General features: G+C 45.4%; 2 protein-coding genes across 2 annotated transcripts in view; both read left to right on the top strand.

Moving 5' to 3' along the window:
- The window catches only part of OBI1 (ORC ubiquitin ligase 1), a 50,825-nt gene extending 37,069 nt beyond the window's left edge, over nucleotides 1–13,756 (top strand). Inside the window, exon 6 of the mRNA XM_059902637.1 lies at nucleotides 11,044–13,756. Coding sequence (XP_059758620.1) covers nucleotides 11,044–12,559 — 1,516 coding nt within the window. The 3' untranslated portion in view covers nucleotides 12,560–13,756. The remainder of the gene's footprint in view (nucleotides 1–11,043) is intronic.
- A 9,572-nt stretch (nucleotides 13,757–23,328) lies between these two features.
- On the top strand, nucleotides 23,329–25,267 carry POU4F1 (POU class 4 homeobox 1). The gene is made up of 2 exons (XM_059902958.1): nucleotides 23,329–23,451; nucleotides 24,116–25,267. Exons 1-2 carry the CDS (start codon nucleotides 23,329–23,331, stop codon nucleotides 25,265–25,267), a joined length of 1,275 nt encoding a protein of 424 aa, XP_059758941.1.
- Nucleotides 25,268–25,924: the final 657 nt, after the last annotated feature.

Genomic DNA, 25,924 nt, shown 5'->3' with positions numbered 1-25,924 from the left:
TGTCCACCTAGAGGGGTGGGATAGGGAGGGTGGGAGGGAGATGCAAGAGGGAGGGGATATGGGGATATATGTATACGTATAGCTGATTCACTTTGTTATACAGCAGAAACTAACACACCATTGTAAAGCAATTATACTCCAATAAAGATGTTAAAAAAAAAAAAGAGTAAGGAAGTAGAAGGTGCAGAAGCAAAGGGCTGCTTCCTCCCTCCCTCCCTTCTCTTTCTTCAGTGTTTAACAGTGGCTTTATGAGGTGAATGCTTGAAAGTATTCAACATTAAATTCAATGTACTTCACATTAATGTTTGCAAATACATTGTTAGCAGTTCTTAAGTATTTCAAATCAACTAACTTGAAGTGCAGAAGGCTTGTTCTCAAATAACTCTTCTGAGGTGACATGAAAACTGAAAGCAGACGATGACTTGAGTCCAGCCTTGCTGCCTATGTCCTTCACTTGCAAAACCCCAGCACCTGAGAGGCACCTGATAAATACTTGCTGAATAATTAAATAAGTAGATAAATAACATTCGATAAATTACTTGACCTGTTGGGGCCATTGCTTTCTTTATGTAAAATGTGGATAATGTACTGCTTTGAGGATTAAAGGAAATAATTGTATGTCCTTGGCACAGCATGTAGCACAAAGAACCGGTAGAGGTTTCTGTGTAAATAACTGTATCCCACACAAAAGATTGTTTATCCTCTTGCTTTGTTCCTATCCTCCTTCATGGCTTTACTACTCCTCCGGTTGCCTGAGATTAAAAACTTCAGTCTTCCTGTGTTTCTCCACCCCTTGTCCTCAGCCCACACCTAACTGTTCAGTATATTCTACCCTACCTATTAAATGCCTCGGTAACGCATCTTCTTCTTGTTCCCACTAGTTTAGATCCACATGATTTCGTGCTTAGCCGACTTTAACAACCTTCCGACTGATTGCTCTTCTTTTCCTCTCTCAGCCCTGGAGCATCGGCTTTACTGTTGCCCGAATTCTAAAATATAACTTTGATCATCTCACTGCCTTGCTTAATAACCTTTGGTGATTTCCCATTGCTCACAAATTGAAGCCCAAATTTCTTAGTATAGTATGGGAGCCTCTTTACTCATATGACTTCAGCTTAGCCTTCTTAGCACCTCTCCAACCTTCTTCTTATACCCTGCTGTGGCCATGCTGAATTTCTCCCTGGGCCGAGATTTGCCATGTTATGACATGTACCTTTGCTGATGTCTTTTCCTTTGCCTTCCCTGGTCCTCTCCATTAGCCTCTCTGTTTTTATTCTACCTGGTTAATCCCTACCCATCCTTTGAGATCGAGCCCAGTTGTCAGTTTATCTATGAGACTCTCCGAGATTTCCAAGATGGTTCTTTTATCATACTGTTTTAAGGATTACATCGTATTCTGACCGGCTCTGACTGTCATGCTCAGTTAATCTACCAGCTCCTTGGAACGAATACATTTTTTTTTTTTTTGGCTGTACCACACAGCTTGCGGGATCTTATTTCCCCAACCAGGGATCAAACCCATGCCCCCTGTGATGGAAGCGCAGAGTTCTAACCACTGAACTGCCAGGGAATGCCCAAGACATGTTTTTTTTTTTTAATGAACTCAGTGTGTATCTGTATAAAGTGTGAGTGTTTGTGTGTGTGTGTGTATTTTTCCTCTGGGACATGGCAGAAGGAAGGAGTCCTTACACTCTAATACTTTGTACTGCTGCTTGGAGGGAACTGACCAGGGAATTAAGATCTTGAGCTTTCTTGAAGCTTAAGGTATATAGGGTTTAAGAGGGCAGAAAGTCAGAGATTCCTGGCATTCTCCAAATGAGGAGAGCAGGGGGATTTCCTGAAGTTTTCCAAAATTGTACTAGAGATTGAGAGATAGGAAGAGGAAAAGAGGAGGCAGTGTCAGGGCTTGCCTGGCTCCAGGACGATGTTTCTGGTCTGAGTCGCCTTACCTGAACCAAGTTTCCTGCCCTTCCCTGTCTCCATGCTGACAGTGAGCTGTGCCCCTTGCTGGTTCACAGGTCTGTGTCTCAAGATGTGCCAGTACTACACCTGGCTTTCAGCTTCCTCAGCCGCATCTCTGCTCTTGCTAGCCTTGGCTGTTCTCTCTTCTTGACCTTTTCTGGCCTTTTTTGTTTCTAACGGTTCTGCTCTGACAAATGCCATGATTCCTGGTATTTGACCCCAGCCTGATCCGTTGACTGATTCTGCTGTGCCCTTCGGTTTTCCCGGAAGGGGAACTTGTAGACTGTCAGGGGAGCCTGATGATACCCTGGGGCCAGACTGTGACAGCTGGGTGTGCTCAGGCCCCTCAGCTGCCTGAGGGGCCCTTCTCTGGGTATTCAGCTAATTGGGGGTGGACAGTTACTGCAGTTTTCTGTCAACTTGCCTTTATTGTATTGATAAGATATTTTAGGAGCCTGTAGTGCATGCTAATGACTAAGCGGTAAGGTTGTCAGAAAGATTATGAACTGCGTGAGAACAAGGATAATGTCTTCTACTTTTGTTTTCCTTCCTCATCACCTCTCAGCATACATTAGTCCTCAATAACTATCATCTGAGCAATAATTACAGAGTGGCTGGATCACAGTTTTTTGTTTTATTTTGTTTCGTGTTGTTCTTCATGCTGGGAGTGATTGATTTAACTATAGTGAAAAATGTATAGATACTATTAGTTCAGAGATTTTTAAGTATGCTTTTTTTCACCCAACAACAGTTGCATTCTTTTATACTATTGAGATTTTATTGTTGTTGTTAAGGTTAGTATATTTGGGGAAAAGGTATAAATCCTTTATTCCTCTGAGAACTGTAAAAAGATACGAAATAGCATGTCTAGCATGTCTCAACGTTCTCTCCTTCCATGAAAGATTAGGATCGCCATTTATGTCATGTCAACTTTGAGGCTGATCTTTTAGGGTAGAAAATTAGGGCATTTCTGCATGGAATTGAAATGAGATATATTTATCAAATAGAATGGAATTTATTCCACAGTAAAAAGAGTAGTCCATCTTCAGGCAGTGAATATAGATGTGGGTTAGCCCTTTTTAGAGACTTATCACAAAAAAGAACCTGTTCCTCTTCAATTTACATATGCTGCCCAGCAATTGGGTGTTTTCTATTAAGAATTTCTAGGTATCACAGCAAGAATTTTCACCACAATTTTTAAATACAAATGCATGGTTAGTTCAATAAAATAAACACACACAAAAAACCTTTCTTTAAAATTGTGTTAATAATACGAGCTTTTTTTTTTTTTGGCTGCGTTGAGTCTTTGTTGCTGCGTGCGGGCTTTCTCTAGTTGTGAGCGGGAGCTACTCTTCGTTGCGGTGCACAGGCTTCTCATTGCTGTAGCTTCTCTTGTTGTGGAGCACGGGCTCTAGGCGTGCAGGCTTCAGTAGCAGCAGCATGCGGGCTCAGTAGTTGTGGCACGCGGGCCCTAGAGTGCACGGGCTTCAGTAGTTGTGGCGTGTGGGCTCAGTAGTTGTGGTGAACGGGCTTAGTTGCTCCGTGGTATGTGGGATCTTCCCGGACCAGGAATCAAACCCGTTTCCCCTGCATTGGCAGGCGGATTCTTGACCAATGTGCCACCAAGGAAGTCCCTGAGCTATTACTTTTAAACTCTGTTCTCCGTTTGAAAGCTTGCCAATCAGACTCTACCTTAACTTTTAAACAGGACTTTTGGGAGGTGGAGGAAGAAGGAATGGCTGCAAGGGCCTAAATTCTTTGTCTAGTTCCACTGTCCATGTGACCTTTGTCTTTAGGGGGAAATTGTGGCTTTTTTTTTGTTGTTCCAAATATTGGAGCACTTTCTGTTTTGTGATAAATATAACAATATAAGATGCAATATAACATAGCTTGTGATTTTTGTTCCTATTAGAACCCTAGATAAGTAAGTACCTATGTGATATTTAGGTCCTAAAATTATACATTTAAAATTTTGCTCATTTCACATTGGTAGCTTTGTTTCCTTATAGTTGAAGATGCCTGCTGATTGTGCATGAGGTAGACAAGAAGATCATGTATGCTTTTTATGCATAGCACAATTAAAGATGGAGCTTCCAGTTTATGGTTCTGGTTCAGATTTATTATTCATATCTCTGGTTAAAATAGTCAACCCTTTTTGGGTTGGCATTTGCCAGGTTGATCTGTCTGTGCTATAGTTTCCTACAAGGCCATTTTAATAAATGATCTTTGGAAGTTTGAAAACACTCTTGAACTTATGTCTAGAACATAATAGGTGTTTGATAAATATTTATTGGCTTTGTGCATACATATCTGAATGTATTCCTACATCTTGTTATTTCCTCTCCATATTTCTAATAGCAAATGTATGTATTAATAAATACTACAACAATTCTAGTCCCTTGACCATATATACAGACTTGGCACTCAGTAGACATGCTTGCATTTTGTACTATGTCATAGTATAAATAGGTGCTGACATTACTTAAGAAGGGATCTCATGTTCAAGCATCTCATATGGCTTCATACATGGTGTTTGGACTCAGACAGACTTGGCTTCTTGCTGCTTCCTTTCTGCATAACCTGGAAGAAGAGACAACCTTCTTAAGCGTCTCATTTTTCATCTTTAAAATAAGAATAATAGATCTGGCTTCATAAAGTTAACATGACAATTAAGTTAGGTAAGTTAATATATATCAAGCATATAGCAATGTCCTTGACACAAGTAAACTTTCAGTGAGTTGTGGCTGCTGCTGTTATTGTCACCAGCGTTGTCGTTAGTAGTCACTTACAGCATTGTGGGAGATTTATCTGTTACATTTACTTTTGGTAATTTCCATCCGCAGAGTTCACTTGCCTTTATTTATTTATTTATTCGGATGTTGGGCCAGGGAATAGAAACATTGTCTTGAGTCTCTAGGAGGGAAGAGGTTTTCCTGTTCTCTTTTGGTTCGCCTCGTGTTGTTTCATATATTTTTGTGGACTCAACTAGTGTGACAGGGATTGGCTGTAGACAGTACTTTTATGATTAACAAATTCTCTAGGAATGTAACATTTTCATAACTGTTTCATTTAAACAGAGAAAACTCTCTTGAAGAAACACTGGCAAGTCATCAGGTTCAGCAGTGGATGAAAATGTATAGGGCACTTTCCAAAGCTTCTCTAGTAGTTTAAGGACAGAACACTCTCCCCCATCCTCCTGATACTCACACAGGGATGAGAATAGATCTGAGTAACGCACAGACAGCTCACTGGGAGCAGGTGAGAGAAAGGCCCCCACCACCAAATACAGTTCTGAGCTGCGGGCAGTGCTGTCCTCCCTGTATTCTTTCCCTGGAATACGCCTCCTCCCCATCCTGTACACACATGCGTACAGCAGAGCACAGCGCTGGACCTCCCGCTTTCCTTCCCAGTCCCACCCAAACTCAGCTCCTAAAGAGCTCATATTACAAACTACTCACTTAAGTTCTGTGTCATCAAAAACTTAAGGAATCTTTAACCCACACATTATGCTGTAGGAGAAAATACTTAGGAAAGGGAAAGGAACGATAGAAAAATTTTTCCCCTAAAACTTTTATCTCTCTTCCATGTTTTAAGTAAAGAAGATACTTTCCTAGTATCTCCATAAGTCAGGGAATGAGAAGATATGCAACTGCAGCTATATAGCCAGGCAACTCTGCAATAAAATTTACTGTATGCCTGGGTCATTCTTTTCTTAGATAAATGTAACAGTTCTTTTAAAAACAATTGTTGAGACTCACTTAAGTTTACTTGGTTTTCCCACATACCAAGCATTACTTTAGTACAGGTAATCCTCACTTTGCATGGTTGTATAGAATCATAAAAATGACCATTCAACCTAAAACCATGCAAAGCACTCTCAATAATCAGTGAGAAAAATCAAATTGTTCTATAAACTTTAATAATTTTTATCAAAACATTAAATCTCTTACTGTCAGTTAGAAATGTATATGAAGATGAAAAAATAGTAAAACTGATACTTATTTAGTACATTAATATTTTTATAGTACAATTTAAAACATTAGAAACATTGAGAATTGAAATGTTTTATTTCTTTATAAAAAACTTACAGAGAATAATTTGAATAGTGCTTGCCTTCTTAGCGTATAGCTTATGATATGAAGGCAGCAACTTTTCTAACGCTTCAACAACTATTCCTAAGTTTGCATCAGCTTTACATTTAATCCTTTTGTGCTTTCAATATTGTGAAATAGCTCCATGTTGCTTTAATGTGAAGGTTTTTGCCAGCCTGTCACTTCCTCTAGACATCTTTATCCTTTTCCTCACAGCCACTTCTTTCATTTATGTCAACAAGTTCGCCTTTCCCAAGTTCCTCTGGCTTACCTAGGGTCTCTCAAATAGTGACAGTTTCAACATTCCCACAGTCAGCTATTCTTCTCTACATTTACATTTGATTCTAACTTTACTACTGGCATTAATCACTTTTCCATTTCTTTGCTGTACCTCATCTTTGTTGGCTAGTTGTCTTTTGATTATCCATTTTTGTAAAATGTCATGTGGCAGCACAACTATATGTTTTATTGTCTGTGTGTAAAGTGAAGAACAGGTGCACAGTCACTTTCAGACTTTGAGAGAAGTGACCTGATTGGTCATGGTTCATGATGCACGGTCTGTTGTTTATATAGTGTTTTGTGAACTGAAAAGCTGGCAGTGAAGTTTTACTTTATGCAGCTACTCACAGTTAATATAATGTGGTAAATTTGAACCATGTTGTTCAGTGACTGGTGGTATTTAACTAAACTGCGGTAACTGAAATTTGTGCATATCGAAACCATCAAGGATCTCGATACTGAAGACCTATCAGATAGGCTGGATCACAAAACCTGGTCCAGATCCAAAGATTGCTTTCACTTTGTTTCACTCTTACCTCAGGTAGTAGGTTAGGAAAAGATATAAAATCAAAAGTACATGGAAGGCAGAGGGGCTCACTTCCCCAGAGCCCCTCTTGTTCCTCAAGAAGATGTTTCTGAAGTTTGGTGGTCTCAGCAACCCACTGGGCTTTGCTGCATTAATCCCTTTTGTTGGGGCTGCCATTGAGAACTCGAGGGGCAAAGTAAATTACTCAGGTTTCACAGCTAGTTAATGGCTGCATAGCACTAGAGGTTAATTCTTTTGATACTTGGCTCTGGCATTTATTCTTTTACCACATTTGCTTTCTTCTGACACCCTTCAAACACGTCCTGTTCCTCCTATGTGATGAGCTATGAGAAAATGTGGTCTTGGGAACTTTTCATTATTAGAGATGCCCTTACTCTAGTTATAATACCTCAGAGGTCAAACCAATAGGACTTTTCATTTCTCTTACTTCTAGTAGGGACAGGACCAATCTTGTACCTATGTAGCTTTTTGAACAGGGGAGCTCTCAGCCAGAATGTGTACATCAGTTAACGTTGCAAGATGAAAAATCCTTTAAGCTTCTCCTTAGATTTTAGCAAAACACACTTCTGATATCAGATGCAGCCCCCAAACTGCTTTATGTTTTCTCTGACATAATGAAGCCCTTGGCCATCACTGCTGCTTTGAAAATCAAAGCCTTCTGGTCTCTAATGGAATGTTTATAAAAATACTCCATTTTGAAATTTGCACAGGAAAAGGAAGTATGGTAAATGATATCAGAAATCCCTCTGGCTTGCCTTGGCATTGATTCATTTAATGTTATGTAGTCTGGAAATATCTGGAATTAGTGTGAATAAGAGGGAATTAATACCCAAAGTTAAATAAACTCTTGTCCTCATTGTTTTCATCCGTGGAAGTATAGCATCAGGTGTGCATCTCTAATTGTTATTTCTATATGATCAAGTAAATTGTCTCTAATATTGGTATCTAGGGTAAGCTAAAAATATGTCAGAAATCTCATCTGTTTGCATTCTCTTGCTAAGGTGAAAGTGGAAAGTTTTTTTGGATGGAGTAGAGTGTAGAACAGCAAGCCTGTACAATAAAAAGAACTATACTGTGTATGTATGTCATTCTCTGTTGCTTTCCTTGGTGTCAGTGAAAAAAAGAAAATAAGCAGTCAAACGTATGAAATGTTTAGTTTAGTAATATAGTGACTTATAATACTTACATGTGAAAGAGGCCCAAGGACCTTTGGATTATCCTGTGGTGTTGGCTCTGTCTTGATGTAAGGCATTGATGTATCTTAAAGTAAGAAAATAACATCTATTCAAAAAATATTTAATGAGAAACTACTGTGTACTGAGAATTGTTCTAGGGAGCTAACCATAATTCCTGCTTTCCTGGAGCTTATACTCTAATGGGGGTAGAGAGAGACAGAAAACAGATAAGCTACCTGGACTGATCAATTAATTGATCAGTTCATTGGGTTTCACTATATATTTCTTTTAGTTTGCCCACCAGTACAGTTCCCTTATTAGAATGGTAAAAAGGTCTGACTATTCGAAGTGTTATAGACTTGCAGAGTATTGAAATAGAACTTAGGGGAATTGAGGGCTTTGACCTTTTAGAAAACAGCCGGCTCCATCAGTGACTCCTCCTTGCTTGTCCCTCTCACATGGGCTTAGTTGCCGGCCTCTGTTGTTAGTTCTCATGGCACTTCAGCTTTCTCTCTGAAGTAATACAAAAAATATACTTAGGCTATCATTTTTGACTTCAGCTCAGAACATTTGTTAACTAACTTCTTTTAAAAACATAATAATAAACAAATTAGGGGCAAATATAGCATCATAAAATGACATTATGTCTGAAATTCCAGACTTAAAATCTAGAATAAGAAGCTGCTAATATTTTGGGAAACATTCCTTATTTGTCACTACTTCTTATGTAGGCCTTTGAGTTCCCAAGGACATCCTTTGGTAACAGCTGACTTACTGTCTAGTAACATTATTTGATTTTAAACCATTTGATTTTATTTTTCGTCTGAGGATAGTTTTATTATAAAAATTGCACTTAAGACAAAGCAAATTTTGTCTTGGCAAGCAAATTTAAGGCTGTCACTTTTGCTGTTTGCATTAAATAAACATGCTACATAGTTTTTCCATTTAAAAATATGGGGTTATTTGATTATGCCAGAGTAGTTACAGTCAAGAACCCACAAATATTTATTTTTCACTTTTTTTTACTTTTTGGCCACACTGCACGGTATGTGGGGTCTTAGTTCCCTGACCAGGGACTGAACCCGAACCCCCTGCATTGGAAGTGGGTGAGTCTTAACCACTGGACCGCCAGGGAAGTCCCAAGAATTCACAGATATTTTTGCTGAATGAACTTAAAGATCTTTGTCCACCTTTTAAAATTCTCTTGCAGAAACTACCACTCTGTCAAATACTACATTTACAAAACAAAACATTTTTCTTTGGTGAAAGAGGAAAAACTCCCATCATTCATTTAACCAAATACTCATAGCAGTAAACTTTGTCTTTAAAACAAGGAGGCTTGTTACTGAAGTTGCTTTTGTTTTTGTTATACCTCTGGTGTTTGCTTTGATTTTTAGAGGCTGAAGGGAGTGTGCTCTTCCTGGGAGATCAGTTAATTGCAGTGAGTAGGTCAGTATTTGGCAACACATCTTTTAAGGCCCTTTCTAACCCTGAGATTTTATGAATCTACATTTACCTTTGTCCCTGCTTTTATCCCTTAGTGACAAGAGCAGGGATCATGTAGGGGAGAGCTGGAGAGTGAACTGGGCTACAGTTTAGGAGGAGGTGATGGGCGTTGAGAGAGAGTCATACAACATATAGTTGTTGACGCAAAGAGGTACAGTTACTGTTGGCTCCTTCTCCGTTTTAATTTTTTAATACTTAGTACATTTTCTTAATTGTAATTATTCTTTTGTAATTAGGGAAAAAAGAAAGAAAAAGATAAACCCATAGATTAAAACAATTTTTAGAAGTCACCTTCTCAAGTACCTTGCTCAAAACAGACAATCCCTGAATTCTTCAAGATGGGCCTATATTTAAGTCATCAAAAAGATGATTAAGAAAAAGCTTTTTAAGAGAACTTTTGTGGAGAGAAGTTATTTTTCATGGGGTTAGAATGTAAGACTTATGTTTATTGACTCATAAGAAGCAGTTTCCTGAAAGATGAAATTTCCTTTGGTAGTTAGATCAGATAGAATTTAAGATAGATACTTTATGTCCCTTGGAGCTGGGACAGTCTTATTGATCCTTTTATCGTCAGCTCCAAATATACCACGAGCCATACTAGGTGCTCAAAAATTGTTTTCTTAGCTGAACACCAGTACCCATTCTTAAGGGAATAGTGGAAACAAGATAATCCCAAGTGAGAGGAGTGAATTTTTGTTGTGTTCTTTTTCATTTATTCTTCAAAATGTTCCTTTTCAGAAAATGTGAAAATGTTTTTATGTGTAATATATTGGAAGCACAAGCATTGACTTTGTATCTCAAAGTTGGAAGAAATGAAATTGATGTCCCACACAGTTGTGAAATGCCAAAAATAAATAGAGCTGAAATGAATTAAAGCCCAGTATTCAGAAAGGCCAAGTAAAAACTTCAGATCAAGGGTAGCTATAATTGAAAGGGTCCAAATAAGTGTTTAAACCCACTCCTGCTGGAACTGCTAAGATTTCTGAATTTCAAATTGGCATTTTATGTTTGACAAGGTGACATTGTGTAAGGAATGTATTGTAAAACAGTGCTGTACGATAGGAAAATGATTGAATGTAAATATTTCAAGATGTGGACCACTGTTCAAATGTTATCATAAATCTTTGCCATTGTTTTAGGGTATAACTCTTCATGCATATATGAGCTGAACTGATAGCGCCAGCTCTTAGGAGGGAAATTATCAGCGAGTTTCTGCCTCGCTGCTACTACTAGTATGATTTGACCACAGAAGTATCCTATTAGGTCTTTGTCATTATTATCATATGCTCATTAGTACATAAATGGGGAAACCCTCTTTTGAAGGTACTACATCTGTCATTGCTCTTATCCTGTTCATTGAGTGGTCTGAAATGTCACTGTTATGTGAAATTAGAATGGGCGGAGACAATTTGCACTCTTAAACTTCGAAAAGGAAAGAAAAAATCTTGAACTATAAGGGTAACGATCCTTCCATTCTTTGCAGGTTCGGAAGGTTTACAGTAGCTGCTCTTCAGTCCAAAGTAGAACAGTATGAACGTGAAACCAATCGCCTCAAGAAAGCCCTGGAACGAAGTGACAAATATATAGAGGAACTAGAATCTCAAATTACACAGCTAAAAAATTCAAGTGATGAGAAGGAAGCTATGAATTCCATTAGCCAGAGAGCACTTTCTACAGATGGCAAGGGGAGCAAAGGCACCGAGGAGGATATGGCATCCAAGAATCAAGGTGATGGTGCCAGAAAGCAGCTTGGCTCATCAACCTTGAATTCACACCTGGCAAAACCTTCTAGCAGTTCTGTCAGACAGGAAAGCACCAGCAAAACAGAACCAAATTGTTCTAAGAACAAAGACTTATATCACAAACGGGTGGAAATAATGTTAGATGTGACAGATACAAGTATGGATACTTATTTGGAAAGAGAATGGGGTAATAAGCCAAGTGATTGTGTATCCTACAAAGATGAAGAACTCTATGATCTTCCAGCTCCCTGTACTCCTTTGTCCCTTAGTTGCCTTCAGCTCAATACGCCAGAAAATCGAGAGAGCTCTGTGGTCAAAGCAGGAGGTTCCAGAAAGCACTCAAACCATCTCAGAAAATTGGTGTTTGATGATTTTTGTGATTCTCCGAATGTTTGTAATAAAGATTCTTCAGAAGATGATAGAAGTGAAAGTGAAAAGAAATCAGAATGTTTTACTTCCCCAAAGACAGGGTTTTGGGATTGTTGTTCCACGAGCTATGCCCCCAGCTTGGATTTTGAAAGCTCAGAAGAGAACACGATAGCAAATTGTGTTGGAGAAATTTCTTCAAAATTGAGTGAGAAATCAGGCTCATGTTTATCCAAGAGGTTGAATTCTCTCCGCTCCTTTGAAATGAATCGGACAAGAACATCCAGCGAAGCATCAATGGACGCAGCTTACCTTGACAAAATCTCGGAGTTGGATTCAATGATGTCAGAGTCAGACAACAGCAAGAGCCCTTGTAATAACGGTTTTAAGTCATTGGATTTGGATGGCTTAGCAAAGTCATCTCAATGCAGTGAATTCCTTGAGGAACCAGATAAGCTGGAGGAAAGAACTAAACCAAACCTTTCTAAAGGTTCTCTAACTACTGATCAGTTAGAAAATGGAAATGAATGGAAACCCAATTCTTTTTTTCTCCTCTCTCCATCTGACCAGGAAATGAATGAAGATTTTTCACTCCATCCCAGTTCTAACCCAGGAACCAATGAAATCAAACCCCCAAGCTGTTTGTTTCAGACTGAGTTTTCCCAGGGTGTTTTGTTAAGCAGTTCACACAGGCTATTTGAAGATCAAAGGTTTGGGTCATCTTTGTTTAAGATGTCCTCAGAGATGCATGGTCTTCACAACCACCTTCAGTCTCCTTGGTCTGCTTCCTTTGTGCCCGAAAAGAGGAATAAAAATGTGAATCAATCAACAAAAAGAAAAATCCAGAGCAGCCTTTCCAATGCCAGCCCATCAAAAGCAACTAAAAGTTGACTCATTAGAAAGGTGTCATTTATGTTTTTGTCCTGAGAGGAATCTAAGATTTTAAAGTTACTTTTTCCCCTCATAAAAGCTCTATACCATTTTGAATTGATAATCTTTCGTCAGGTGTCAAGTCAGAATGGTGGATTAGCCTGTACCCAGGATACTTTTGTTCACTTTGAAGAGTTTAGTCTTCTTCATTTTCATTGGGGATCTTTTTGACCAGAAAAGGTAGGGTGAGAGTTTCCTTTTAATGAATGTTATACGTATCTGGTTTGGGTATATTTTGTTTTCTTGAATCTTGATTTAACTCTTCAGGTACAATGGTCTATTAGTAAGCATCAGTTATCTTCAGAACTTGGATTTTTTAAATAAAACTTTTGGTGTTGTCCACATACTGCTCATAAGACACTTGAGTTTCTTTAAAGCTTTTCCTAGGGTGGAAATTATTTTGCCTGTCCCTTTTTATTTATGTTTAGTGATAGCCTAACTTTTATTCAAGGCCATGATGGGGAAATAGCACTCGAACCTTAGTCCAATACTCATCTACTTTTTTTTTTTTAGGTTTTATGTATATGTTTGCATTTTTAACATTGTGTTCTGTCCAGTTTTTGTGAAAATGTGTTGCTAGTATGAAAGAATACATTTTCTGTATGAAAATACTTGTTTTATGTCAGGTAGCTTTCATTCGCTCATCTTTTTGTGTGTGTTGAAAATCAGAAATTGAGCCTACTTTAGCAAGAAGTCATGGAACAGTTGTGTTTGGAGGAACCTAAACATGGTAGCTTCATCGTTTCAGATATACAGGTGCAGAAGCACTCATTGCCAAGTTCTTGATCCACTTATGTCCCAGGGGAACTTTCTTTGGAGTGGTAAAGTTCTTGTTTGCATGTTACTGTTCTTCATGGAAACTGTATGCATGGTAGCATTCTTGCTTGCACTGTTTTCCTTACTTAAGAAAAAGAAGTTTCAGTTGGCTAAAAGATTATCTTTTATGTAGGCCCCAAAAAACTTTTTCATGAAGAGTGTAAAGGGGGTGAGAATAGGTGAGCTAAGCACAATTTTTAATTTAGACTCTGAAAAGGTATATTATTCTGAACATGTTTGGTATGCCCATATAGGCCTCTAAAAATGGTTTGTATGTTAATGACTTGTTTATCTAATGTGCACTGAACATTTTACATTAATACTGTACTGTTTTACAGTAATACTGCATGCTTTTCTATGTGAATTGAATAAAGGATGTCATAAGCACTGTAATCCTTGATGTTGTCTCATGTTGAATTAGCCTATAAAGACCAGTAAAACTTACCATTTTTTATTGATCTTTTAATATAGGGGTTGGTGGACTATGGCCTGTGGTCCAAATTCTGGCCTGTACCTGTTTTTGTGAAAGGCCTGTAAACCAAAAATGGTTTATAGATTTTTAATGGCTTTTAAAAATCCAAAGAATATTTCACAACACAGGAAAATGATATGAAATTCAAATTTCAGTGCTTTTAAATAAAGTCTTATTAGAACACGGCTGCACTTACTTGTTTACATTTTATCTAGGACTGCTTTTGCACTGAAACAGCAGAGTTGAATAGTCTTAACAGAGACCATATGGCCCACAAAGCCTAAAGTATTTACTGTTTGGCCTTTTACAGAAAAATTTGCTGACCTCTGTTATAATAGACTCAGGATTCAACAAAACCATAAAAGTATAAAAAGTCACTTTTATGATTTGGAGAATCATGACCTCTACTTTTAGAAGTAATAAGAGCCTCCTCCCCCCAAAAAGGCTTAATATAAAGCGTAATTTTTGTTCTATCATATTTTTTCCAATAAGTATTTATGCATTACTTTGTCTTTCTGATAATGTTTAAGCTAATGGATACTTTCAGAGATATTGCAGTTTAAATATCTTTGACAATGTGGATATGCATTTGAAATTCTATTAAATGTAGAAATATAACATTTTTCTGAATAGAGTAAATTTGGGGGTAAACCTCACTCTAATTCTGTCTGTAACTCTTTTTTTTTTTTTTACCATGAGTGTGTTAGTTTTTAATACAAACTGACACTGTGCCATGGAAGTGCAGAGTGTGTAACCTGATTTACTAGTGCCTAACCGGGTGAGGGTGTCTCTATTGGGCCAGAGTATTTCCTAGCTGCTTCAGAAACACTGCTCCATTCTCTCCAAAACAATATTTCATATATTAAATTTAAAAAAAACTGTGACATTCCTCAGTTGAAGGAAATAATCTGTGCAGGATCTGATTTTAATGACACGTTCTCATTTGTACTCCTAATCTCTTTACCATAATCTGAAATGTCATGACAAATATGGTGGTCTCATTTAAAAATATATCTATTATATATACACACCCTAAAGCAAGACAAATACTTTTTATTGAAACCAAGTACTTTGCTAACCTCTATCTCATGTAATCTTCTTTTCAAACTCTGTGAGCCAAGAATTAATTTTCCCCAGTTTACAAGTAAGTGAATTGAGAATTAGTTGTCACACAGCTAGAATGGGTTTAGAACCCTGTCTTGGAGCTGGGCCTCTGACTCCAGACCTTGTACTCTTCCTCCCTCATGCATGGGATGCGTGGGAGTTCACATTTATAGGCCAAAGGATGAATGGGTTTGAAGTTCCAAGGATTCTTTTCAAAGTAGTATTTTGGAAGTATTAGCATGCTTCTTTTCAAGTAGCATTTAATTCCTGACTGTGTCCCCGATCTAAGTCTACCACTAAGTGCAAGCTCAGTGGTGGGAGTTGTGTGTGTGCCACTTTTAAGTTTATAAAGATTCACATTAACTCTGACATTTAGATGAATTTCAAAATAGCACTAAGGCTATGTTAGAAAAAGATGCGCTAGTGATAAAGGGAAAAGACACATCAGTTCATGTCTTTATAAAAACAGTATCTTCTGACTGCTCATCTTTTTAAAATGCTGTGGCTAAGAGAATGTGACATGATGTTAGATATTATTTTGACATGACCTTTAGTGTTTATCTTTTAATTTTTAAAATCTTCATCCCATCCAAAATGACAAGTCTTTTTCCTGTTCTAATGGATCAACTGAGACTTAAACTGAAAATGTCAGACTTGAAGATATATAGTCCCTTAATTTCAAATCTGCTCTGTTTTCTTATAAGTTCGTTTGTATTTACGCTGGTTTGAAACCTCTAAAGGTACCCCTGAACAAGGGAAGAACTTCAGTCTTGATTCTTAAGATGTTTCAGGAACCTGTTTCTATATACTTGAATGGTTTTCAATTCAAAGTGTAATACATGCACTAGACTTTTTCCCCCCTCACTTTTGTACCTGTGAATGATATTTGTAGAGAACAGTTTAGTTTCATGGAGTGTGGCCTATTGAGAAGGATTTCCCAAGGCCTCATAAGAAGGTCTTTCATTCCTATTCTCGGGAGTCCTACAACAGTCTTTGCCTATCATGATGTAACCCGATCCTTTTAATAATACTTGGCAGAGAGAAAACCTTTTAAGCAGTGATCTCAGTGCATAGCGAACATTTATTGCCTAATTCTCGGAACCCCACTCTGAGGGAGGAAGCTGCAGCTTTCTTTTAAGAACCCATCTGAAGCTTAGGCTTGGATGATCTTCAGTTTGACATGACAGAGGCAGCCTAGAATAAGTTCGATTGAAGCTCCATTTCTTGAAACAAGGTAGATTTCTAGGTCTGCTGTGTCTTAACAGGGAGCAGACCCCCTCTAGTAAATGTTAGTTGCATTAACCAAGTGTGTAGAAGTGTGCGCCTAGTGTGACACATAATTTGGGGATGTGAACATCCAGTACCCTAGGGCAAAGATTTGACTTAGGCATTTACTGAGACTTTCTGTGAGGAAGGAGGACCTAGTTCTGGACCATTTTAATTCTTATAACACTGGTGAGTAGAAACGTGTCTGTATTAGGGATAGCGTGGAGCAGAAAGGAAACCAGGCTGCTTCACGGAAGTGCTGTTTGTATTGGGTCTTTAAGGATGAATAAGAGTTTGATGCGGAAGAGGACATCTCTTCTGCGCCTATGTCCGCTCTCCTGCAAGGGGGTGCCTATTCATCAGATGTCTCAGAAGAGGTGCTGAAGGAACCATTCCCTAACATCAGGGCTCCTGATGAAAAGGTTTCCCGACTGCCCCAGCCTGAGCTGGCAAGTTTGGCTTTGGTCCGCCTCCTCTCTCTGAGCATCCCCTGAGACTCTAGGCTCAGCCGCGCCGCCAGGACCGGCGGCCTGCTGGCGAGACTGTGATTCCCAGAAGGCTAGAAGGCTCAGGAGGTGGCAGGGCTGGCCCATCATCTGTCCATTAAGCCGAGGCTTGGCGCTCCGAGGACCGGAAGGCGCGACCTCGCTTCACTCACTGGGTCATCTTTGTGCTGGCGGTGGGGAGGTGAGGTCTGGCCCGCCCGCCTCGGCTACGGTCCCGCTTTCCTTCCTCTGATTCCGGCGAACCCCTCCTTCCCGGATTCTCGAAGCCAGTGCCGCTGCCCCTTCTCCCGGGAGGACAGATCTGCCGGTGCCCCTCTGGTCGGAGTTTCCCGCGCTCTTGAGGGCGCTCTGAGCTGCTCCCGCCAGGGCCCCGCCCAGAGAAAGGACCAGCTCTGCGGTTTCCTTTCCTTTTATTACTACTCGCGAAACCTGGCGATTAAGACGCGAAACCAACAAAGAGTTTTCTTTCCACCTTAACCTTGCACACAATCCTTTAACAAATTAATTAATCCTAATGAATTAACACTTCATTTATTTAAACGCGCTACAGTCCATGAATTAAATTTTCATGCAGTGATTAAAGGCTGTTAAAATATGCATGATTTCGTTAAAATTTTATAATAAATCAGGGCAATGTGTTACATGACAAGGCAACTATTTCCCAGTCCCTCGCAAGGGGCTTTGATTTGTGCAGGCGGCGGGGAGGAGGGGCGGCTGGCGGCGGCGCCTGCGAGCTTCGGAGCCGGGCGACAGGACCCAGCTCCGCACCTCGGCGTGTGGACTCGAGGCTTCGCGCTGTCCTCGGGGTGTCTGGGCCCTCCTGGGGATCCCGCTCCTGCAGGCCGAGCCGAGCCAGCGGAGAGCGACGGGCGCTCGCCTCCCGGTTCCCGGAACTGCGCTCGCGGGGGCCTGGGGGTCCTCTGCGGTCCTTTTGCGCCAGCGGAGCTGCCTCCCACCAACGCGCGCGTGTGGCCGAGTGGGAGCGGCGGGCCCGCGGCTCTCCGGGGAGAGGAAGGCGACACAACTTCCATCTCGTCGCGTGGGGTCAGGGGCGGGCGTGTCTGTTGCAGAGTTGGTTTGTTCGTTGTTGTTCTTAACCAGGAGACCTCGAAGCCCCTTCTCTGACCAGCGCGCTCTCCCTTTTTGGAAAGGGCCTGGGCGGGGCGGGAGCAGCTCTGCTTCCCTTGGGACCTAAACCACAGGGGCCCGTGGCCAAGCGTTAGCGGTCCAGCATTGTCACTTGGACAGTGAAACTTGTTCTGGCAACTGGCGGGCGAGGGAGGCCGTGCGCCTGTTAGGACGGAGACGTAGTCCTACATCATCCCTAGGGCTTTCACAAGGTAGGTGGGTTTAAGTCCACCGAGGGGTTAGGGTGGAGATTATATATATATATATATATATATATATATATATATTTATTCACCTAGATCTCTACAGATGTAACGCCAAGAGAGATAATGACCGGCAGTGAACTTTACTGCCGCATCATTCGGATCCCAAGTGTGTGTATTAGGGACATCTCGGAGTGGGGTGCTCGACATCCAGGAAAACGTTCCCAACGGAAGTGGCATTTGAATTAAACGGCTAGAAGAACGAAAACACTGGGTTTTCCAGCGGCTTACTTGAGAACCTCCTCCGCAGGTCCCAGCTGGGAGCCTCACAGGAGCTGATCACCACCGGCCTCAATAACTCACCCACCCCGGCCTTTGGGACCGAGGGAGACAAGCGGCCGCGGGTGCGGGCAGAGCGGGGTAGAAAGGAAGGACAGTGGCCTGTGGGAAATCTCCCAGCTCTCGCCAACGAGAGCGTGGCTGTGAACTCGTGCCTTGGGTTGAGCGGTGGCACAGGGCAGGGCGACCTCCCAGGACGGCCTTGCGGGTTGGGCGGGCGAGGAGCCCAGTGCCCACACCGCGGGAGGGACGGGGCCGGAATGCGCAAGGGTCAGTGCTTAGAGAGACCCAGGATCAAAGCTGCCCAGGTTTGACGCTGGCAAGGCCGCCAGGAGGGGAAGCGAAAGCACGGCACTAGTCCCTCCTCTGTCCCACCCTTTGGACAGAGGGTGTCTGAGCGGAAGGGAGCTGGACCTCCCAAGTGCCGCCCCTCTTCCGAGAACCGACACCCCTCCCCCCGCCCCCTCCCAATTCTAGGCCTCCTAGTCCCTTGCTGGCCAGTTCATTCCCACCGCTTAAAACAACCCAAGCGGCCCCGGAAGCCGGCCGACTCTACGCTCTGGCGACTTCCCCCGCGCAGGGCGCTGGCTGCGCGGTGAACGGGCCGAGTTTCTGGGCGGCAGCCGGGAGGAAACGTGGCGCCCCGCATCTGCGACGAGCAGAGCTCCGTCTTGGGCCGCCCGGGTTTGCAGGTTGTTCCAGATCCCCGCGTTTGGGCAAGAACGTGAGGCCCGATCCCCTTCTCTTGTACTCGCACAATCTCCACTCACTTCAGTGCACATTCCTCAGGACCACCGCTCCCCCCCCTCCCCCGCCCCCCGGCGTCCCCGAATGCGGATAAATAAATCAGGTTCAAGCCCAGAGGTGGGGCTGGGGAGAGGGAGGCGTGCAGGTAGGGGCTGCTGAGTCCAGAGCTAACTTTCCCCGCGCCGCTTCGGAAGAAGAAAGGCTGCCCAGCCAGTGGCAGCTGTGGAGGGGGCGGGGTGCTTAAAGGCGAGCAGCATTCACCCCCAGCCGGTCCCGCCCTTGCGCTGCGCCTCTCCCGCGGGTCTTCACTGCAGCCTACCAACGTCTGCTCCCTAAGCCCGGGGAAGAGGCGCTGCGAAAGGAAATGTGAAGCGGGGCCTGCCAACGAAGGAGGAGAAAATTAATTAATGAGGGAAAGAAATGTGTTTCTGATCCAGATGATAGACTCCCTATCCCTGGGGGCGGAAATTCCTTGGAAATCAATAGCTGTGCATTCATTATCTCCCTCTTGATAAAATGCAAAGCTATGAGATCGGGTGGGGAGGGAATCTGTGTTGGTCATTAAACAGGAAGGAAAAGAAAAAAAGAAAAAAACAAACCCCAACCTGCCCAGGATTCTATGCCAAGGCTCAGACCCCACGTGGGCATCACTAGCTCTGGCAGGGGCCATCTAGTTACTGCACTTGCCAAACCCAGAAAACAAAGCAGTGACATTGATGGACTGAGCCCCAGTCCACCACCCTTCCCTTTCACTGCCCTGGGGAGAGTAGGGAAACGCTTGATAAGGTCCAAGGAACTACCGGCGGATCTACCACCGTGTCCCACTTTCTAGCCTGGGGCTGAGGCCCAGCAGGGATGTGACAGGATAATTCTCCAAGCAGCATCCCCTACCCCACCCGGTATTTCTATACAATTCCCTCTCACCGCACCTGTCACACCTGTACCACAAAAACACCCCCTTCACCTGTAGCTACCCCACTCTCATAGACTGCCACCGCCCAAAGGCAGATGCCTGTATTTTATACCTCATTTTATCTCCAGTGTCTTGCCCTGGCCCAGACTGGTGCTCAGCAAGCATTTGAGGAAGGAACGTAGGGTAGAAAGTAAATGAGGGAAGGATGAGATAAATGACTTTGGAAAAATTGCTGGCTGGAATCAAGATAGACAGCTCCGCGTGGGGACAGCACACCCTTCTGTTCCAATCTGCATCTCCTTTTCAGGGAGAGAGGAGACCCCTTCGGTGATCTTCCTGCTTTCCCCCCACTCCCCATTGGTCCTGGCTTGCTAAACTCTCTTTGTTTTTCTCCCGGCCCTCGCCGTCTGCCTTCTCTTCCTTCCTACACACGTGTATTGTTCTATGGGGTATTTTCACTCTGTGACAAGCACCCTTCCTAAGTGCCAGGGTGGACACAGATGTGCCCTAAATGGGCTTCCAATCCATTAGTGGGGTGAGGTGGGGTAGTGAGATGGGAATTGTACCCAGGGCCCTATTTCTAGCCCTGGGGGAAAGTGAGACATTCTGAGCAAAGGTCTGAGCCCACCCTAAGCTGGGCAGGGACTCTGGTTGTCCAAAAAGAAGTGAACTAGGAGAGGAGTCTGGACAAGGAGGTGAAGTCTTGACCTTAGGCCAGGGACCTCCCCGCTGGGTTAGTTGGCGCTCTCTCAGTGTTGGGGGGTAAACCGAGATGAGCTTCGGGTACTCAGGGGCTCACCTCTCTCTCTCAGAGTCCATGTGGCCCCAAAACTGTGCTATTTGCGTTTGTTTCCCCTGCACTCTTTGGGGTCCCTAAAAGCCAGCGTTTCCCTGGGGGGAGGGGGAGACAGGATCTAGGCGCTCATCCTCTGCGGGGCCCTTCCTTCCCCCCCACCCCGACCCCCCTCTCCCCTAACGCAGGCGAGCTCAGGGAACCGCCGCGGTGGGTGTCAGGAAGGATTAAGTTAAGCCTGGACACCCGGTGCGAAGACTACCGTAGGACTCATTCGCTCCCTCCAGCGATGTCCTGCTCGTGGTTCATTCCCTGTAGAGATAAAGTTGCACTTAGCACTCCCAAGGGACCGCGTAATGGATGGAAACGAGGCTCCTTCTCACACTAGCAAGTGAACATCCTTCTTACTCCTCTCTCGGGCTGCAAGGGGGTAGGGAGAGGGGGAAAGGTAGAGAGAAAAGAAAAGACAGAAAGAAAAAAGAAAAAAGAAAAAGCCGTGGTGACGCCTCTGGGCTCTTCTTGGAATTTGAGTAGGGAGCGTGTCCGCTAAATACGCACGCGTTTATCCAAAGAAAAGATCCAAGCGAACGCAAATTTAGGTTTATAGAAATGAGATCTAATCTTTGGCGGAAATACAGACCTCCTTGCTGTGGGAGAGGCCAGAAAGATTATTTATCTGATCTCTGCCTCCCATAAGCAGCCCCTTGCCGTTCTCCAGCTCTCTCGCTGCAGATGTGATAACATCTGGGCTGTTATCACCCCGGGCAAGGGCTGAGTCCCTGGGGACTCGGGCACCTGAACTATCCGGTAGGCCCTTGATCTGCCTGCCACATAAGGGCCACATAGCAGGTTGGCTAATTGATTTATTCTTCTTACGTTTTGATTTCACAATAATAAAACAAAAAAAGCTGGACCAGAGTTGGGCCCCGTTCTTTTAAGTTGGTTTGAATTAATATTTTAATCACGCTTTCCTATAAATTGGCTTGATTCTGTTCCCTACTGAAGAAAAAAAAATATGTGTGTGTATATATATACACATCTATACATCTGTATGTATATCTGTATCTGGGGGGCGGGGGGGCGGGTGGTCGGCAAACAAGCCAAAACGATGGAAGGGAAAATAAAGTTCTCTTCAACATCTTATTCCCTTTTCTCTGAAGCTATTTCCTTTTCCTGGAGTTTCCAACATAAAGCGTGTGTGTGTGTGTGTGTGTGTGTGTGTGTGTACGCTGAAGAGAGGTAAGGATCCCAGCTACACCCTGTTAACTATTTTTCCTTTTGATTACAAGAAGCCTCAGATCACCCGGAGCTCGTTTGAAATGTGGGTTTGTACACGGTTAAAGGAGACAAACAATAAGAGAAATGCACAACTTCATTTCAACAACCAGCCGTTCCCTAGTAGAAAGCACACGCTCCTTGTGGCTCCTAAGTGGCTGTCACTGTCGGTGCCTGACACACTTATAGTCGCAACAACAACAACAACAACAAAGTATGCGGAGGAAATTAAATCATATGGAAATCAATAGCATCTGACTGCTTCAAACAAACGTCTGTCACCGCGATTATTCATTCTCCAGGAACCTATTTATAAACCATGAAAGAAACAGGTTCTTGCCGCAAAAGACAGCACCTTCTGCATTTCTGTGTTATTTATACTGCATACAGAAGAATGCGCGGGCATAATTTAACATACAAATGCCCAGCTGTATACATTATATAACAGCTTGTTAGACGTCCCGGAGAAGAGGTGTGCCTAAGTAATGCGCATATATTCAGGGCTTGCGATCAGGGTGAGGGTGTGGGGGAGGGAGGGAAACCACCCAGGGGCTGGCGAGCATCTTGTCTTTCTTCCCCTAAAAGATGCCTACCCTCAGACAATAGCTGGCCCTTTTGATCTTTCCAGACCCGCGATGGGAAAGGTGAGAAGTGCAGTGCGCATGTCCGGGTAGCTACAGGTGCATCACCTGCGCTGTCCTTGATGGTGGTCACTATAAGAGCGGCTCCCACGCGCGGGTCGCGGCTGGGAGAGCGCGCGCGCGCGCGCGCAGACGCACGGCGCCGCCGAGAGGGAGAGCGCGCGTCAGATAGACGGAGACAGCTGATGCCTGTCAGCGCGGCGGGCCCGCGAGCTCTCGCGAGAGCTCCCCGGACCGGCCGCGAGAATTGGGGCTCAGGTGTAAGAGGAGTGCATCCCGTCGGCGCACGGGGCTAGAGCTCTCGGAGAAGTGGGATCGCGAGGCCGGTGCGCGGCGGTCTGCGCGGTCAAAGGAGCGCCGGGCGGCAGCGGCGGCAGCAGAAGCAGCAGCGGCCCCCGGCGCGTCCGCCGCCTCCGCGCCGCCAGCCGCCGCGGCTGCAGCCTCCGAAGGGAGGCCGGGGGAGCCGGCGTGCGCACTTTCCCGCGGACTTTCGGAGTGTTTGTGGATTTACATGCCAAGCCATCAAGATGATGTCCATGAACAGCAAGCAGCCTCACTTTGCCATGCATCCCACCCTCCCTGAGCACAAGTACCCGTCGCTGCACTCCAGCTCCGAGGCCATCCGGCGGGCCTGCCTGCCCACGCCGCCGGTAAGCGCCCCATGCCCGCGGACCCGGCCCGCGCGCCCGCCCCCTCCCCGTCTCCGAGACGCTGCATGTCGGGTGCTGATGTGTGTACAGGTCCCGGTGCGGGGATTTGCGGGCAGGGAGTTTTAGAAGAGTCCCGCTGCGAGGCAGGCTTTGTACAGTGGCGCTTAGTGTCGTGTTCCCGTCGCCTCTGCCTCCGGGTCGGGCGCCGGCGATCGGAGCGGGGAGCGCTGGGGCCATGAGTCTCGACTTCCCTCCACTCTTTCCTGTTAATTTCATGCCTTGGAAAGGCGGTCTCTGTGCGTGTTTGGGTGCGTGACACGGGTCCCCAGCTGCGAGTTACATCTGCACTTCTTCTTTCCCCTTCCTTTTCCGTCTCCCACGCCCGTCCCCGGAATGTGTTCCTGTGTCCCCCTCTCCTCCGCATCTGCCCCTCTCCTCACACTCCCGTCCCTTCTCATCTGACCCCCTGTCTCGTCCGCAATGTGTCCCTATTCTGTCTTTCCCGGTCTCCACTATCCCCACCCTCGTCGTTATTATTTTGCTTGCTTTGTGTTTGCCTTTTGCTTGTCGTGCTTTCCGGCTTGTGTGTGGTGGTTCTGTGTTTTTGCTTTTTTTGGTTTTGTGGTTTGTTTGTTTTTTTTGGTTTGGTTTGTGTCGCCTGCAGCTGCAGAGCAACCTCTTCGCCAGCCTAGACGAAACGCTGCTGGCGCGGGCCGAGGCGCTGGCGGCGGTGGACATCGCCGTGTCCCAGGGCAAGAGCCACCCGTTCAAGCCGGATGCCACGTACCACACGATGAACAGCGTGCCATGCACGTCCACGTCCACCGTGCCGCTGGCGCATCACCACCACCACCACCATCACCACCAGGCGCTCGAGCCCGGTGACCTGCTGGACCACATCTCGTCGCCCTCGCTCGCGCTCATGGCCGGCGCGGGAGGCGCGGGCGCGGCGGGCGGCGGCGGCGGCGCCCACGACGGCCCGGGGGGCGGAGGCGGCCCGGGGGGCGGCGGCGGCCCAGGCGGTGGCGGCCCCGGGGGCGGCGGCGGCCCGGGCGGCGGCGGCCCGGGGGGCGGCGGCGGGGGCCCGGGCGGCGGGCTGCTGGGCGGCTCGGCGCATCCGCATCCGCACATGCACGGCCTGGGCCACCTGTCGCACCCGGCGGCGGCGGCCGCCATGAACATGCCGTCGGGGCTGCCGCACCCCGGGCTGGTGGCGGCGGCGGCGCACCACGGCGCGGCGGCGGCGGCGGCGGCGGCGGCGGCGGCCGGGCAGGTGGCGGCGGCGTCGGCAGCGGCGGCAGTGGTGGGCGCGGCGGGCCTGGCGTCCATCTGCGACTCGGACACGGACCCGCGCGAGCTCGAGGCGTTCGCCGAGCGCTTCAAGCAGCGGCGCATCAAGCTGGGTGTGACGCAGGCCGACGTGGGCTCGGCGCTGGCCAACCTCAAGATCCCGGGCGTGGGCTCGCTCAGCCAGAGCACCATCTGCAGGTTCGAGTCGCTCACGCTCTCGCACAACAACATGATCGCGCTCAAGCCCATCCTGCAGGCGTGGCTGGAGGAAGCAGAGGGCGCGCAGCGCGAGAAAATGAACAAGCCCGAGCTCTTCAACGGTGGCGAGAAGAAGCGCAAGCGGACTTCCATCGCCGCGCCCGAGAAGCGCTCGCTCGAGGCCTACTTCGCCGTACAGCCCCGGCCCTCGTCCGAGAAGATCGCCGCCATCGCCGAGAAACTGGACCTCAAAAAGAACGTGGTGCGGGTGTGGTTTTGCAACCAGAGACAGAAGCAGAAGCGGATGAAATTCTCCGCCACTTACTGAGGGGGATGGGAGGTACCGGGCGGGGCAGAGCGGGGAGCCGAAGGGGCATTTCGGGGGGCTTTCCCCGGGCCTGTTTCCCCCCGGATTTAGAGTGTCCGTTGTCCTGCTTGCATCTGGGGAGTCCCTCCTTGAGCGCTCGCCTCCACCTCCTCTCTGCTCTCCCTGCCCTTACCCTCCCCAGCCTAGAGGACTGGGGTGCCGGGTGTGGACACCGGAGAGAAGGGCGGGGGAGAAGAGGGAGCATTTGTGAGAGTGGGGAGTCGGGGGAAGGAAAGCGGAGACTGGAGGAGGGGTTGTGAGGAGCAGGATGGCTCTGGGGGTGAGGGTGGGGGGAGACTCGGGAAGGGTAGGGAAATTGACTGTTTTTGACCAGAGACACTTATCAAAATCTCCTGGGGACCAAGGAGCTATGTACAAAAAAACCTACCAACCACCAAAAACTAGACAAATAAAGACAAACGAAAACAAAACAGAACAAAAGCAAAGAAAAAAATGCTTTAGAAATTTAACTCCGGAGAGTCGTGTTCTGCAGCTTCATTCCCCCCTCCCCCCCCCCCCCACAAGGAAGAGAAAAAAGGGCACCACATTATTACCATCGCCCAGCCCCACACACAGGAACTGAGTCAAAGACCGAACACCAGACTAACCGGAAGGTGA

The sequence above is a fragment of the Balaenoptera ricei genome, chromosome 18 (genome assembly GCF_028023285.1).
Source record: "Balaenoptera ricei isolate mBalRic1 chromosome 18, mBalRic1.hap2, whole genome shotgun sequence".
Taxonomy (NCBI): domain Eukaryota; kingdom Metazoa; phylum Chordata; class Mammalia; order Artiodactyla; family Balaenopteridae; genus Balaenoptera; species Balaenoptera ricei.
The sequence above is the reverse complement of the archived record's forward strand: the minus strand, read 5'-3'. Positions and strand labels throughout refer to the sequence as shown.

Bases quoted from the DNA above. Each gene is read 5' to 3' on its own strand.
- POU4F1 (XM_059902958.1), top strand. From the start codon at position 23,329: ATGATGTCCATGAACAGCAAGCAGCCTCACTTTGCCATGCATCCCACC. The intron at 23,452-24,115 runs GTAAGCGCCCCA...TGTCGCCTGCAG, and splicing joins CCTGCCTGCCCACGCCGCCG to CTGCAGAGCAACCTCTTCGC.